The following is a 15796-nucleotide window of genomic DNA, read 5'->3' as shown; positions in this document are numbered from 1 at the left end:
TGGGAGCTATATTCTTGCCCATTTCTGGGAATCAGTTAGAATTCCAGTGGAAGTTTCCCTCATGACGAGCTATCATCTTAAGATAACCAACAGAGCTGGATTTTCAGGCGATTCCAAAGCTGTAGTTGGACTCAAACTGTGTAAGGTGGGCTTAAAACTTAATCCGGGCTGCGTTAAGGCGGCAGATGAGGCAGCAAAGCGTGCGGTTCAGTTCGACCAAACAATAAACTGCGGTATGGAAACAGCACGACCGTCTCTACGATGTTTAATCTGCACTTTAAAATGCAGCTATGGATAAAAGCTGCTTATCGGTCGACTTCATTGTTGCTTAGAGTCTCCACCAGGTGCATGATGGTCTTGAAAATACATAAATAAACACTGTGCATAGGTGTGGGAAGGTGTCAGGGTTAGTCTGTTAAAAATCTGTAAAAAGGCTTTTCAAAGTTGGCTTTAAGGAACTGTGATTGGAATTAGAATCTGAATAAACATGCAGAGTTCAGTGCATTCAGAGAGGAAAGCAACACGTTCGCTGCTGCTGGTTTCCTGAATGCACGTCGGCTTTTTGCTTCCGTTTACGTGGATCTTTGCACTTGTTTTCTTGTTGTCACATGTTGATGAAACTGAACTGACCCCCGTGTTTTAGTGTTGCTGCTGTGTGGATCATCTCTGATGCTTTGCTCATGTTGTGGATTTGTGGGCCATATCCTTTCCCCTGGCAGCTCTGCAGCTTTGCTCAATCTCCTCCCTAATCCAGCAGGATTACTTATGAAAGCCACCTGAACTCTGCGACCTTGCTGGGCCAGACCTGCCCAACTTTATCTATCAGCAGCCTGTGTGCACCAGTATCCGGGCTGATACGAGGCGTCCTGTTTATTCTGTGGTACTTCGAAGACAGAGAAATGTTTTCACTCAATTCTTATTTTATAATAGTACAAATTTCCATGTCAGAGTTTTTATTTTTCTGCAATGTTTCCATTAACTGGTTTAAAGTACCAGTTGTGCCCCTTTAAACATGAGTTGTGCCCCTGTAAACGTGCGTTGTGCCCCTGTAAACGTGCGTTGTGCCCCTGTAAACATGCGTTGTGCCCCTGTAAACATACATTGTGCCCCTGTAAACATGCGTTGTGCCCCTGTAAACATACATTGTGCCCCTGTAAACATGCATTGTGCCCCTGTAAACATGCATTGTGCCCCTGTAAACATACATTGTGCCCCTGTAAACATACATTGTGCCCCTGTAAACATGCATTGTGCCCCTGTAAACGTGCGTTGTGCCCCTGTAAACATGCGTTGTGCCCCTGTAAACATACATTGTGCCCCTGTAAACATGCATTGTGCCCCTGTAAACATACATTGTGCCCCTGTAAATGTGCGTTGTGCCCCTGTAAACATACATTGTGCCCCTGTAAACATACATTGTGCCCCTGTAAATGTGCGTTGTGCCCCTGTAAACATGCGTTTAGCTGCGTTAACATGCTTACACAGTAATAATAAAACAAATAAACAGCGTCTGGTTCCATGGCAGATGAAAAACATGAGACAATATCCTATTCTGCCTATTAAAGCCTATTTACTAAACTAGCTTAGGCATTATAAATGTGTAAAAAAGTGGGTAGGACTCTTCCCACTTTAATTCCCACTTCCTACTCTTAATTTAAGATTTCGACTTTTTATTTTGCAATGTTCCCTCTTATAGAAGTATTTCTTGACTGTGCTGCAGTAAGATTAAAAAATGTTCAGTTCCTGGACTGAAATATTGTTCATTATTTAGTTGCTTACTGTGTTTTTTAGTAATATTTCCTGACTTGATTATGTTTGAGCTCCAGAAGGAGGAATTGAAAAGCTAAATGGCTGAACTGTAGCCTATAGCTGTTAAACCTGTTGAGGTTCGTGCACATTTGAATAAATGTTCTTATACATCCAGTACAGGCTGATTTTCTTTATACAGTAAGTCTGCTGGTGGTGGGGTTCTGGCTGGGGGCCCGGGCCCCCTACAGCTGTATGCCCAGCAGCCTCCCTGGTCGGTACTTACTTCTAACATGGTTCTCTGCGCAGTACAACATATCTGCTGCGTGGATGAACTGATAGCCCGATCCTCGAACCCGCAGCTCAGCCTCGGTGTAACCCAGAACGATCTTCCCTCTGAAGAAAAGATCAGAATCGTTTATCCAAACATTTAATTTAATTTGACTGAGTCTGAAGCTGTTTTCTCCGTAAATGAGGCATTATTCCTGGTATTCCTGCTTTATTAAAGCCACAAACACTGATTTGAGGCAGTTAGCGTCTTACTTAGCGTCACAGGCCAGAGGCGTGAAGTCCAGCTTGTGTTTGGTCCTGAAGATCATGTTCTTGGTCCTGATCTCCAGGATGGACGGGGGCTGCAGGGGGGTCGCGATGGCGAACAGGGCGAGCTGCGGTGGCGCCTTCCCTCCGTTTTCTTGGCGCTGGTTCTGTCCTCGCAGAAACTTGAGCCTTCCCTGGATGTTCAGAGCCTGCGGACATAGAGGAAAAACGCTTTGATTCCTTAGCTCGGAAATTGTTTTTGAATTGGCTCTATATGAACGAATTGGATTATATATAATACAATGAATTGAATTCCAATTGGCTTGAATTGGACTTTATTATCTAAGTGCCTTGAGATGACATTTGTTGTATTTGGCGCTATATAAATAAAAATTAATTGAATTTGAGTCCAGAAACCAGACCCTCAAACATCAGCCGTTCTGATGGCGTGCAGTTAAACTCTGTGGGCTATCGGTCCCATTAAAGGAGGGAAAATGATTCATTTGTTGAATTCTAACACTCATCACATGCTGACTGCTTGATGAATAAGTAGAATAAAGAGCCTGTATTCTCACTGCTTCAGCACACAAACAACGTACTCGGCGAAGGAGAGAAAAACCTCCCGGCTGTTTGTTCAGAGACGCCATAAAACGCAGTTCTTTGGGAAGACGTGCTTCCTGCTGCGGGAAGCAGCTTTTCTACACTTTTTCTCTGTATTTATCAGACATTTATGTGTCATTTATTTTCTTGGTTTAATGCTAAAGCTCAGATGAGATGAAGAAGTTTTAAAGGAATTTTCCCTCTGAAGTCTTTTTTAGTCATTTGTACTCAGCAGCATGGAATCTGTGCACTTTCTCAGCCAGAAGCACCTTTATTACGTCACATTACATCACATTACGGTCATTCTGCAGACGCTTTTATCCAAAGCGACTCACAATCAGTGTGTTCCACATCGGTAATAAATCAGTAATAAATAATAAATACCTTTATTCAAGGTATTCAAGGTGTCACACCGCAATGAGGTCATGTCATGTCTCGTCATTTCCTGTTTTATTTTGAAACACTAACTCTCCTCTGGTGCTCCAGTCTGATTGTGGCATGAATGATTCCTGTTCTCTGTTATCTCTGTGTGCATAAGAGTCTGTGTCTCCCCCCGTCTTGTGCCAGTGTGTCGTATCTGTCCGTTTCCTGTGCATCACTCTCACCTTTATTCCAAACCACAGCCACGTTCCAAGTTTGCCTTTCGTTGTTTCCTCGTCAAGAGAGATTTTTTGTTCTTGTTAAAGTTTGATAGATTAGTCCTGTTAAAGTTAACAGTTTAAGTTTCTTTTCATAGCATTCTTGTTTTTTCCTCCCAGTTGTAGTGAGTTTTTGTTTTATAAATTTTCATAGAGTAGTGCCTCTGTTTTTTAGGAGGTGATTTGTTTTTCCTTCGTAGCAGGAGTGACTTTTAGTTAAAGTTAAAGTTTGATAGACCTTTTGTTTGTTCCTCCGCATAGCGGAGTGATTTTAATTTTCCTGATAAGTTTTCATAGATATACTTCTCTCATTTTGGGAAAAGTGTATATATACATCATTAATATTTCTATAGCCTGTTTTGTTTCTCTCTCTGGAGAGACTTGAGAACTTCTGCTCCTAAAATAAAAGCATTTGGATATAACATCTCCTGCTCCTGCGTCCTCCATTCCCTGGGTGTGAAACTAAGGCTGCGTTCGAAACCGCATACTTACATACTGCATACTACATACTACATACTACATACTCATCGATCAGACAGTATGCAGAGCATTTACCCACAATGCATTTCGCTCCTGCCCAAGCCGAAATCAGCCGGCCTGAAGCTGATTTCTCTTAAGCTCTAAACTCTGTAAACTTTAGCAACATTTGAAACATTTTCAGGTGAGAAAGTAGTCGTTTAGATCCCCAACGTGTTGAAAACCTGACAAAATACCGACTGTTTACAATTTTGTTCCCACGAATTCGGCGCTACTAAAGCTAGCCGCAGTGAGCAACGCACTTCCTGTTATTTTCACAAAATAAAATACCCGTTGCCTTTTATCATAGGGAAAGCCATTACCATACAATTGGTGCTTTTGTTTTGAAAACAGGAAGTGAACCTACCCTCGTTGTAGCTAGCTTGAAACTGCCGTTTTGACAGGAAATGACGATCGGCGACGTCACGTTACGTTGCATCTTGGGTAGTTTGAGTATGAGTAGTAACCTCATGATGCATACCCAACATTTAGGAGAATCTAGTATGCATCCGGGAACTTCTCGCTTACTAACTCAAAAAGTTAGTAGGAGTAGTAGGAGAAGTCTGCGGTTTGGAACACAGCAAAGGTGACCCTTAAAGACCCAATTGATTGGCTGTTTCTGTGATCTGTGTGCGCTGCGGCTGCTTTATTACATTACTTCTTCACCTGGTGAGAATCTGTGCCATCTTACGTCTTCATTTGAGTGTCTGAACGAGCAGAGGGGAGGTGGCGGCGCACCTGACCCGGATCCACACGTTTCAGGAAGCAGACAGCTTCTAAAACGTTTGGAAGCCTGGTGTGGACAGCTTGGGTTGGCAGGTTGTCAGAAACTCACCAGGAAGCCGGAGGAGTTGTCCAGCAGGCAGCGGAAGCGACACACGAAGCTCCTCTCCAGGAAGGAGGAGTTCTCCGGGGGAAGCTGCTCGGGGTTGTAGGTGACCAAAGACGAGCTGCTGTCAGGTTCCGTCTCTGCGGCGACAGAAAGACAACACGTTAAAGCCGACCCTCGCCCTGACGTTTTACTGTCCACTGCATATGGATGGGAATCGAAAACTGGTTCTTGTTGAGAACCGGTTCCCAGTGTTTCAATTCCTTGGAATCGTTTGGCGCTTTTGCAAACGATTCCCTTTTATCGATCCCAGTGGGCGCGAATGACGTCACCACGCAACGTTGCGTGGCGAGTCCAGCGCAGCCAGCAGCCAACAGTAAACATGGCGCCCAAGCGGTACAAACACTGGAAAGTTTGGTTCCACATCCCTAAAAAAGACGACAACAGGGCAACTTGCAAAGTGAATATTTCACCAAAGGGAGGAAATACTACCAACATGCAATAACTATGAATGAATGTCGCGTTTTCGATCCGCTCCGGACTAACGTTGGTGAATCTGAACCCAGCAACGTTAGCAGCGTTAGCATGTCCTCGGCTAACACTGCAGGTAACTAACTAACAAACACTGCCTATCATGTTAGCACCATTTGCCTGATTGTAAAAGCTGCTGTTAGTAACGGTTAAGGTTAAATGAATGCCTTCTCAGGCATTACATTTAGATGAAATCATGAGAGACAGAGCCTGACTGGCTCAGAGCCAGAGGCTGGTGGTACTACCCCCAGTTCACCTCTACCTCCAGCTTCTCCTTTCACCAGAGCAGGAAGAGTTAAATTACCCAGGCCAGGATAGACCAATGTGGACCTCACCGTTGTTGGGTTTGTGAGGTCATGACTCGTGTTACTTCTAAACTAAACAAAGTTGATGCTAATCGACCGGTTTGTTGTCCTTTTTCTCCAAATGAGAATCGATAAGGGAACCGACAAAGAACCGAATCGTTAAGCAGAATCGAAAATGGAATTGGAATCTTATCAATTCCCATCCCTACCACTGCAGCATGAGAGGCTGTTTGGAGCCGACTCTGAAACACTAAAGAGTTCCTGGGAGCAGATGCTGGTTACCTGTGTTGGGCCTGGGAGCATTAACCTAAACACACACACATAAGCACCTTAAACCCAGAGACCTGAGGCCGGTCTTACACTTTAATGCTGTACTTAAACATCTCATGTTGATATCTGACTGTGTGCTCGCTGATGAGGCTGAAGAGGAGCTCACTTTTACACAAACACACAACTTTAACTGGGCTGAACTCTGGATTACACCGAAGCCCAAGCTCAGAGCTTGGGATCTAATTAAAGTGGCAGCTTTTTTTGCCTCCTTTATTGGTCGTTAACTCGTACAGAAGCAGAGAGACGGACCTTCTTCAGGGGAGTCCTGGGAAGCAGAAGATGCTGCAGAATGAGGAGGATTCAGAGCCCAGTGCAGGTTCCTCCTGAGCTCCTGCTGGTCCTCCGTGTGAACCAGTTCAAACACACTCTGGTGCATGACGTCAGTCTGAGGAAGAGCAACGAGAGCAGGAGTTAGCTTACGCAGAAAGGAAAGAGTTACAGAGAAGCAGAGAAGATTATACACAATAGAACTGATTGTATAAAGTGAAACATGTTCCAACATGAACATAAACCCAGAATCTGAGGCAGAACCAGAGTTAGTTCAGTTCTGAGCAGCTTTAAAGTGAATATCTGCAGATGTTTCCATGGTAACAGCTGCAGAGATTCACTGAAACATGTTCCAACATGAACATAAACCCAGAATCTGAGGCAGAACCAGAGTTAGTTCAGTTCTGAGCAGCTTTAAAGTGAATATCTGCAGATGTTTCCATGGTAACAGCTGCAGAGATTCACTGAAACATGTTCCAACATGAACATAAACCCAGAATCTGAGGCAGAACCAGAGTTAGTTCAGTTCTGAGCAGCTTTAAAGTGAATATCTGCAGATGTTTCCATGGTAACAGCTGCAGAGATTCACTGAAACATGTTCCAACATGAACATAAACCCAGAATCTGAGGCAGAACCAGAGTTAGTTCAGTTCTGAGCAGCTTTAAAGTGAATATCTGCAGATGTTTCCATGGTAACAGCTGCAGAGATTCACTGAAACATGTTCCAACATGAACATAAACCCAGAATCTGAGGCAGAACCAGAGTTAGTTCAGCTCTGAGCAGCTTTAAAGTGAATATCTGCTCTGAGCTCCTTTCTCCTCCAGCACAGCCTGAACCCTCTCAGACAGCTTTCTGTCCTTTCTTTAAGGAGTCTTCAGGAATAGTTCTCCAGGCTTCTTGAAGGACATCCCAAAGCTCTTCTTTGGAATTTGGAAAATTAGAACAGAGCAGGCTAACAAGGCGTTGCCCCGGTAACAGGAGCAGGTGCGGCTTGTCTGTGTTTCTGACATGTACGCTCACTATGGCTTCTTAAAATTAGACTATAATTTTGACTGCACTCTACTGTCTTGAACAAACGGTCGCTGTTCGAAAAGTAAAAGTCGTATCCGAATAATTCTTGAACCGTCAGCACCCCAAGAGGCGGCAGAAGCCAGCGGTGTAATTTTCATTCGGCTACTATGTGTGGCTGGTTTTTTATGGCAGTTTTAAAATAATTTTTCACCTGAATTTGATGACTTTAGGCCTTTATAATGGAAATGGAGAGGCGCCCTCTGGGCTCAGAGGCACTTTGTGAGAAATATGTGTGGCAGAGCTCAATGAGTGTGACTTTGGGTGAAAGAGGACAAAAATGCCTACGTTTTGAAGTAAAATTTGTCCAGATCGGGCAGATATTTTGGACATGAGAGACATTTGTTCGAGGAATTGGTGCAGTATCGAATTTAGAGTGAGCATCAGAGTGGGAGAGTAACCTCGGCTGAGATGTAGTCTTCCTAAAACGTAAACTGCCGTTGTGTCAAAGCTGTATAATGTATCAACAAACCCTTTGGTTCAGTTAAAGCTGAGAGTCTCCTGTCACATTCTTGGCTTCTTGACAGCCACCCTTCCATGGAGCCCATTTCTGATCAGGCTTCTTGACAGCCACCCTTCCATGGAGCCCATTTCTGATCAGGCTTCTTGACAGCCACCCTTCCATGGAGCCCATTTCTGATCAGGCTTCCTGACAGCCACCCTTCCATGGAGCCCATTTCTGATCAGGCTTGGGCCAACAGCAGATGGATCAGCTGAAGGTCCAGATGCATCTCTCAGCTCCTGTGTCAGGTCTTTGCTGGATGTTTTCCTCTTTCTTAAGGACATCACTTTCAGATCCTGTTCATCTGCTGGAGATAGTTCTTTAGGCCTGACACTTCTTCTTCTGTCCTCCACTTGTCCAGTTTCCTCAAATGTTTTAAGGACACACTGCACACCATGCTGAGATATGCCAAGTTTTCAGCTAACAGCTCTTTGGGAATCACCTTGTTGCTGCAGAAATCCTGTTTTCTGTCTGTCAGACTGTGTTATCTTTGCTGTTTTTCACAGATGCAGCTAAAGAAATGGGAACAAATGATGTGTCTCTGTGACAGGCTGCTGGGAACAAAGTGCCTAAAGATCCAGTTTAGAATGGCTTCTTTGCTAAGTTGGACCCAACACTGGTTCATCCCTTGAGTTAGGAGCCTTTTTTCTGCCTGAATGGTTCATATGCTTCAGGATGGGACTCTGACCTCAGGACTACTTGTGCGTTACGTAACACGCTTCTCACGGCGGCTGAATTTGTGCTACGAGGCGTAGGGTCAGCAGCCACCGTGGCCTCCCGCAGTGCCGGTCACACGGCCGTCTGAGCTGTGATGCAGCATCGTGTTGCTCTCTGCAGGACGCCGCGGTGGCCGCTGCTTTACACTAAAGGCCAAGCTAATAATAGCTAATAATAGCTAATAATAGGCCAGGGTCCAAGGTCTGTCTGAGTTATTCTTATTGTCTGAGGGTGAGGGGGGGTGCAGAGTGACAGCCATACCTGATGGAAGCCCAGGTAGTCCTGGATGGTGTGGGAGGAGTAGAAGATGCCCCCCCCGGCAGTGATGACCAGGACGAACCCATTGAGAGCCTGTGAGACAGAGACCCAAACGTTAGCTGAGCACCGACGCTTTCTGAAAGAGATCGATGTGTTCGTGGTAACGGTGACGAGTGCGTCCTCAGGAAGATGCTTCAGTCACCTCCAGCTTTAAACTAAAACATCCTGTGGAGTTATGGAAACAGTATCTGCCCAAATCCACAGTTTGGTCCTGATTCATGAACAAAAACGCCTCCAAAATTCAGAGAAACTGTTCTGAATGTTTTTCTGTTAAAGCGGCACAATGCAACTTTTTCATGGTCATAAAATTGCTTGGCAATCATCAGATTGCTTGGCTGACCCGTTCTAATGAAAACGGTGACATTTCCATCTCCATCTGGTGGCCCTAGACCGAAACAGCGCTTGCAACTTTGCCTGTGGCGCCGCGTGCTTTGTTTACCTCTGGAAGTCTCGCTACACACGAGAGCCGAGAACTACTGCTTCACGGCAGGTCGTAAAGGGCTCTGAGCCGAGCCAGGTAGCCTGATAAGACACACCCCCTCTCCATTAGCTGTCGACAGCTCTCCAACTCTCTGCCAGTGTCTTGAAAAATAAACCGTACATTGCCTCTGGTGGGTTTACGACAGTCTGGCTAGACTGTCGCCTTATTTTCTACGGAGCTCCCCCTACAGCTTTGGGGTGTGTATTGCATGGTAAACAAACCTATTACTGAAAGTTGCATAGCGCCGCTTTAATCTGCTGTGGATCAGATCGTTCTCACGGCAGGTTAGAGACTCACTGGAGTTTGGGGGACAGTTTTAGAGAAAACTGTAAAGCCTGTCAGAATGACGTCCAGCTGCTGGATCAGGGGTTCACTTAGTTTCTCACTGCTGCTACCAGCTGCTGGATCAGGGGTTCACTTAGTTTCTCACTCACTGCTGCTACCAGCTGCTGGATAAGGGGTTCACTTAGTTTCTCACTCACTGCTGCTACCAACTGTTGGATCAGGGGTTCACTTAGTTTCTCACTCACTGCTGCTACCAGCTGCTGGATCAGGGGTTCACTTAGTTTCTCACACACTGCTGCTACCAGCTGCTGGATCAGGGGTTCACTTAGTTTCTCACACACTGCTGCTACCAGCTGCTGGATCAGGGGTTCACTTAGTTTCTCACTCACTGCTGCTACCAACTGTTGGATCAGGGGTTCACTTAGTTTCTCACTCACTGCTGCTACCAGCTGCTGGGTCAGGGGTTCACTTAGTTTCTCACTCACTGCTGCTACCAGCTGCTGGGTCAGGGGTTCACTTAGTTTCTCACTCACTGCTGCTACCAGCTGCTGGATCAGGGGTTCACTTAGTTTCTCACTCACTGCTGCTACCAGCTGCTGGATCAGGGGTTCACTTAGTTTCTCACTCACTGCCGCTACCAGCTGCTGGATAAGGGGTTCACTTAGTTTCTCACTCACTGCTGCTACCAACTGTTGGATCAGGGGTTCACTTAGTTTCTCACTCACTGCTGCTACCAGCTGCTGGATCAGGGGTTCACTTAGTTTCTCACACACTGCTGCTACCAGCTGCTGGATCAGGGGTTCACTTAGTTTCTCACACACTGCTGAGTGAGAAGGAAAGGAGAAGGGAAGGAAAGAAAGAGAGAAGGAGAGAAGGAAAGGAGGAATGAAGGAGAGAAGGAGAGAAGGAAAGAAGGAGAGAAGGAAAATAGGAAAGAAGGCGAGAAGGAGAGAAGGAAAGGAGGAGGGAAGGAAAGAAAGAGAGAAGGAAAGGAGGAGAGAAGGATAAGGAGAGAATGAAAATAGGAAAGAAGGAGAGAAGGAAAGGAGGAGAGAAGGATAAGGAGAGAAGGAAAATAGGAAAGAAGGAGAGAAGGAAAGAAGGAGAGAAGGAAAAGAGGAAAGGAGAGAAGGAATGAAGGAGAGAAGGAAAGAAGGAGAAAAAGAAAGGAGGACAGAAGGAGAGAAGGAGAGGAGAGAAGGACAGAAGGAGAGAAGGAAAGGAGGACAGAAGGAAAGAAGGAGAGAAGGAAAGGAGGACAGAAGGAGAGAAGGAGAGAAGGAAAGGAGGACAGAAGGAAAGAAGGAGAGAAGGAAAGAAGGAGAGAAGGAAAGGAGGACAGAAGGAAAGAAGGAGAGAAGGAGAGAAGGAAAGGAGGAAAGAAGGAAAGAAGGAGAGAAGGAGAGAAGGAAAGGAGGACAGAAGGAAAGAAGGAGAGAAGGAGAGAATGAAAGGAGGACAGAAGGAAAGAAGGAGAGAAGGAAAGGAGGACAGAAGGAAAGAAGGAGAGAAGGAAAGAAGGAGAGAAGGAGAGAAGGAAAGGAGGAAAGAAGGAAAGGAGGACAGAAGGAGAGAAGGAGAGAAGGAAAGAAAGAGAAGGAGAGAAGGAAAGGAGGACAGAAGGAAAGGACAGAAGGAAAGAAGGAGAGAAGGAAAGAAGGAGAGAAGGAGAGAAGGAAAGGAGGACAGAAGGAAAGAAGGAGAGAAGGAAAGAAGGAGAGAAGGAGAGAAGGAAAGGAGGAAAGAAGGAAAGGAGGACAGAAGGAGAGAAGGAGAGAAGGAGAAAAGGAGAGAAGGAGAGAAGGAAAGAAGGAGAAAAGGAAAGTAGGACAGAAGGGAAGAAGGAGAGAAGGAGAGAAGGGAAGAAGGAGAGAAGGAAAGAAGGAGAGAAGGAAAGAAGGAGAGAAGGAAAGAAGGAGAGAAGGACAGGAGAGATGCTCTCAGCTCCTCTATAATCCACCCAAAGGGAAGAAAACTCAGCGGGCGGAGGAAGAGAAGGAGGAACGTTCACCTCCAGCCTCGGAGCCTCGGCCCGTTTTCACTTCTCATCGTTTTCACCCCCGTTGGACCCTAGGATGGGACCCTGGGATGGGACCCTAGGATGGGACCCTAGGATGGGACCCTAGGATGGGACCCTGGGATGGGACCCTAGGATGGGACCCTGGGATGGGACCCTAGGATGGGACCCTAGGATGGGACCCTAGGATGGGACCCTAGGATGGGACCCTGGGATGGGACCCTAGGATGGGACCCTAGGATGGGACCCTGGGATGGGACCCTAGGATGGGACCCTGGGATGGGACCCTAGGATGGGACCCTGGGATGGGACCCTGGGATGGGACATTAGGATGGGACCCTGGGATGGGACCCTAGGATGGGACCCTGGGATGGGACATTAGGATGGGACCCTAGGATGGGACATTAGGATGGGACATTAGGATGGGACCCTGGGATGGGACATTAGGATGGGACCCTAAGATGGGACCCTAGGATGGGACATTAGGATGGGACCCTAAGATGGGACATTAGGATGGGACCCTAGGATGGGACCCCAGGATGGGACCCTAGGATGGGACCCCAGGATGGGACCCTAAGATGGAACCCTAGGTTGGGACCCTAGGATGGGACCCTAGGATGGGACATTAGGATGGGACCCTATGATGGGACCCCAGGATGGGACATTAGGATGGGACATTAGGATGGGACCCTAGGATGGGACATTAGGATGGGACCCCAGGATGGGACCCTAGGATGGAACCCTAGGATGGGGCCGTAGGATGGGACCCTAAGATGGAACCCTAGGATGGGACCCTGGGATGGGACCCTAGGATGGGACCCTAAGATGGAACCCTAGGATGGGACCCTAGGATGGGACCCTAGGATGGGACCCTAGGATGGGACCCTAAGATGGGACCCTAGGATGGGACCCTAAGATGGAACCCTAGGATGGGACCCTAGGATGGGACCCTAGGATGGGACCCTGGGATGGGACCCTGGGATGGGACCCTGGGATGCGACCCTGGGATGGGACCCTAGGATGGGACCCTAGGATGGAACCCTAGGATGGGACCCTAGGATGGGACCCTGGGATGGGACCCTAGGATGCGACCCTAGGATGGGACCCTAAGATGGGACCCTAGGATGGAACCCTAGGATGGAACCCTGGGATGGGACCCTAGGATGGGACCCTGGGATGGGACCCTAAGATGGGACCCTAGGATGGGACCCTAGGATGGGACCCTAGGATGGGACCCTGGGATGGGACCCTAGGATGGGACCTTAGGATGGGACCCTAGGATGGGACCCTAGGATGGGACCCTGGGATGGGACCCTAGGATGGGACCCTGGGATGGGACCCTAGGATGGGACCCTGGGATGGGACCCTGGGATGGGACCCTAGGATGGGACCCTGGGATGGGACCCTAGGATGGGACCCTAGGATGGGACCCTGGGATGGGACATTAGGATGGGACCCTAGGATGGGACATTAGGATGGGACATTAGGATGGGACCCTGGGATGGGACATTAGGATGGGACCCTAAGATGGGACCCTAGGATGGGACATTAGGATGGGACCCTAGGATGGGACCCCAGGATGGGACCCTAGGATGGGACCCCAGGATGGGACCCTAAGATGGAACCCTAGGTTGGGACCCTAGGATGGGACCCTAGGATGGGACCCTAGGATGGGACCCTAGGATGGGACATTAGGATGGGACCCTAGGATGGGACCCCAGGATGGGACATTAGGATGGGACATTAGGATGGGACCCTAGGATGGGACCCCAGGATGGGACATTAGGATGGGACATTAGGATGGGACATTAGGATGGGACCCTAGGATGGGACCCCAGGATGGGACCCTAGGATGGAACCCTAGGATGGGGCCGTAGGATGGGACCCTAAGATGGAACCCTAGGATGGGACCCTGGGATGGGACCCTAGGATGGGACCCTAAGATGGAACCCTAGGATGGGACCCTAGGATGGGACCGTAGGATGGGACCGTAGGATGGGACCGTAGGATGGGACCCTGGGATGGGACCCTAGGATGGGACCCTAAGATGGGACCCTAGGATGGGACCCTAAGATGGAACCCTAGGATGGAACCCTAGGATGGGACCCTAAGATGGGACCCTAAGATGGAACCCTAGGATGGGACCCTAGGATGGGACCCTAGGATGGGACCCTGGGATGGGACCCTGGGATGGGACCCTGGGATGCGACCCTGGGATGGGACCCTAGGATGGGACCCTAGGATGGAACCCTAGGATGGGACCCTAGGATGGGACCCTGGGATGGGACCCTAGGATGCGACCCTAGGATGGGACCCTAGGATGGGACCCTAGGATGGGACCCTGGGATGGGACCCTAGGATGGGACCCTGGGATGGGACCCTAGGATGGGACCCTGGGATGGGACCCTGGGATGGGACCCTAGGATGGGACCCTGGGATGGGACCCTAGGATGGGACCCTAGGATGGGACCCTGGGATGGGACATTAGGATGGGACCCTAGGATGGGACATTAGGATGGGACATTAGGATGGGACCCTAGGATGGGACATTAGGATGGGACATTAGGATGGGACCCTGGGATGGGACATTAGGATGGGACCCTAAGATGGGACCCTAGGATGGGACATTAGGATGGGACCCTAGGATGGGACCCCAGGATGGGACCCTAGGATGGGACCCCAGGATGGGACCCTAAGATGGAACCCTAGGTTGGGACCCTAGGATGGGACCCTAGGATGGGACCCTAGGATGGGACCCTAGGATGGGACATTAGGATGGGACCCTAGGATGGGACCCCAGGATGGGACATTAGGATGGGACATTAGGATGGGACCCTAGGATGGGACCCCAGGATGGGACCCTAGGATGGAACCCTAGGATGGGGCCGTAGGATGGGACCCTAAGATGGAACCCTAGGATGGGACCCTGGGATGGGACCCTAGGATGGGACCCTAAGATGGAACCCTAGGATGGGACCCTAGGATGGGACCCTAGGATGGGACCGTAGGATGGGACCCTGGGATGGGACCCTAGGATGGGACCCTAGGATGGGACCCTAAGATGGAACCCTAGGATGGGACCCTAGGATGGGACCCTAGGATGGGACCCTAGGATGGAACCCTAGGATGGAACCCTGGGATGGGACCCTAGGATGCGACCCTGGGATGGGACCCTAGGATGGAACCCTAGGATGGAACCCTAGGATGGGACCCTAGGATGGGACCCTGGGATGGGACCCTGGGATGGGACCCTAGGATGCGACCCTAGGATGGGACCTTAAGATGGGACCCTAGGATGGAACCCTAGGATGGGACCCTAGGATGGGACCCTGGGATGGGACCCTAAGATGGAACCCTAGGATGGGACCCTAGGATGGGACCCTAGGATGGGACCCTAGGATGGAACCGTAGGATGGGACCCTAGGATGGGACCCTGGGATGGGACCCTAGGATGCGACCCTAGGATGGGACATTAGGATGGGACCCTAGGATGGGACCCTAGGATGCGACCCTAAGATGGGACCCTAGGATGGGACATTAGGATGGGACCCTAGGATGGGACCCTAGGATGGGACATTAGGATGGGACCCTAGGATGCGACCCTAGGATGGGACCCTAAGATGGGACCCTAGGATGGGACCCTAGGATGGGACCCTAGGATGGGACATTAGGATGGGACCCTAGGATGGGACATTAGGATGGGACCCTAGGATGGGACATTAGGATGGGACATTAGGATGGGACCCTAGGATGGGACCCTAGGATGGGACATTAGGATGGGACCCTAGGATGGGACATTAGGATGGGACCCTAGGATGGGACATTAGGATGGGACATTAGGATGGGACCCTAGGATGGGACCCTGGGATGGGACATTAGGATGGGACCCTAGGATGCGACCCTAGGATGGGACCCTAAGATGGGACCCTAGGATGGGACATTAGGATGGGACCCTAGGATGGGACCCTAGGATGGGACATTAGGATGGAACCCTAGGATGGGACATTAGGATGGGACCCTAGGATGGGACATTAGGATGGGACATTAGGATGGGACCCTAGGATGGGACCCTGGGATGGGACATTAGGATGGGACCCTAGGATGCGAC

The 15796-nt window shown here is 49.1% G+C and overlaps 1 protein-coding gene across 1 annotated transcript in view; it reads right to left on the bottom strand.

Moving 5' to 3' along the window:
- Nucleotides 1–15796, bottom strand: part of LOC142396997 (aryl hydrocarbon receptor-like) — a 56170-nt gene that overhangs the window by 12040 nt on the left and 28334 nt on the right. Inside the window, exons 4-8 of the mRNA XM_075480380.1 lie at nucleotides 8849–8938; nucleotides 6282–6417; nucleotides 4873–5006; nucleotides 2290–2492; nucleotides 2033–2142 (exon numbers count right to left, since the gene is read on the bottom strand). Coding sequence (XP_075336495.1) covers nucleotides 2033–2142; nucleotides 2290–2492; nucleotides 4873–5006; nucleotides 6282–6417; nucleotides 8849–8938 — 673 coding nt within the window. The remainder of the gene's footprint in view (nucleotides 1–2032; nucleotides 2143–2289; nucleotides 2493–4872; nucleotides 5007–6281; nucleotides 6418–8848; nucleotides 8939–15796) is intronic.

The sequence above is a fragment of the Odontesthes bonariensis genome, chromosome 12, assembly GCF_027942865.1.
Source record: "Odontesthes bonariensis isolate fOdoBon6 chromosome 12, fOdoBon6.hap1, whole genome shotgun sequence".
NCBI lineage: Eukaryota > Metazoa > Chordata > Actinopteri > Atheriniformes > Atherinopsidae > Odontesthes > Odontesthes bonariensis.
The sequence above is the reverse complement of the archived record's forward strand: the minus strand, read 5'-3'. Positions and strand labels throughout refer to the sequence as shown.